Genomic DNA, 1,327 nt, shown 5'->3' on the forward strand with positions numbered 1-1,327 from the left:
CTCTCTTTAAAATTTACGGCCTTTTTTCATTAATTGACATACATATGTATATACCACTGTTATATAATCACCACTGTTTCTTGATTTTTTTTTGTGTGTGTGTTTTACTAGTTCCCACATAGGAATAGCTTTTAAAACGACATCTATAGGCATAAACTTTACTGGTAAGCCGATTTTTGAAAAAGCCGTAATTTTACCAATGAATGACAGTACATATAAACAAGATTTCTCTTGCTTCCTCACATAGCCATGCCTTTAAATGTGGACTCTGTGTACTGCTGGGAGTCCTTTTCCTTTCACTTTCTCCTTTCTCTTCCCAGCTGTAATGCTGCCTGTCCCATGTCCAATCACCTAACAGTGGCCTTCTTTCTTTTCTTGGCCAACTGATATTTATAGAAGACTTGAAAAAGGAAACAGTAATTTAGAAAAAGTGAATGCTTTACCAATTTACCATCTAACTAAAATGAGGATAGTATTGCCATTTTACTTTTACTTTATTGTATTTTTACTATTTTACTACAGTCTTGTTTCATAAACTAATCTCTCTTACCCAGCCTTGTCTTTATCTAGGGGGTAGATGATACTCATAGTTCAAAAGGTAGCCCTAGAAATGCTATGAGGATCCCTATTAGGGAAGAAGAGATCAGATAACAGGAGTTCCATAATTTAGACATAATTATATAATAAATATAATAAAATAATTTGATTATTGAATCTCAAAAAGAAAAGAAAAGCTAATAGTATCTTAGGAAATGCTTTCTTTAAGAATGCCCGGTGTAATAAATAGTAAGAAGGATATGTTTACCTCTTTTTCTCTCTTTTGAACACAGGCATCTTTTCCTATGAATCCATCGCTTGCAGCTAATCCTGCCATGGCTTTCAATCCTTACATGCATCATCCTGGGATGGGCCTGGTTCCTGCTGATTTTTTACCAAATACTCCAGTTCTGTTTCCTGGAAATCCACCTCTTGCATTGCCAGGAGTTCCTGCCCCAAAGCCAGCTCGTACAGATAGACTGGAGGTATTTGTGGATACATATATAAATGCTTGTAGAATGGATATTAACATTATGCTTAATGGACATTTTCAGAGCCTAATTTGTTGAATGTTTTAAATAAGTATATCCGAGTACCTTTTAGCATATAAGGAGTCTGAGAAAGAATGTTAACCTTTTTTTTTAACTTCAGTTAGACCTTGTTCTGAAGTGAATGTATTTTGTTGTGCGGTAGGTCAAACACTGTTTCAAGTATACCCAAACATGAGCCACTCTATAGGAAGTCTGAGTGAGAATTTTCTTTATACCCATGCTGGAGCTTTATAGAATGG

At 35.1% G+C, this 1,327-nt stretch overlaps 1 protein-coding gene across 19 annotated transcripts in view; it reads left to right on the top strand.

Annotated features, from left to right (window-relative positions):
* Nucleotides 1-1,327, top strand: part of Mbnl3 (muscleblind like splicing regulator 3) — a 96,502-nt gene that overhangs the window by 82,412 nt on the left and 12,763 nt on the right. For 15 of the 19 annotated variants that reach the window (XM_050121656.1, XM_050121638.1, XM_050121652.1 and 12 more), the window contains one exon: nucleotides 831-1,022. The exons of the other annotated variants lie outside the window; for them this stretch is intronic. In XM_050121656.1, the coding sequence (XP_049977613.1) occupies nucleotides 831-1,022 (192 nt within the window). The remainder of the gene's footprint in view (nucleotides 1-830; nucleotides 1,023-1,327) is intronic. 19 annotated transcript variants of the gene reach the window in all.

The sequence above is a fragment of the Alexandromys fortis genome, unplaced genomic scaffold (genome assembly GCF_014885135.2).
Source record: "Alexandromys fortis isolate MF-2015 unplaced genomic scaffold, M_Fortis_MF-2015_v1.1 scaffold_194, whole genome shotgun sequence".
Lineage (NCBI taxonomy): Eukaryota > Metazoa > Chordata > Mammalia > Rodentia > Cricetidae > Alexandromys > Alexandromys fortis.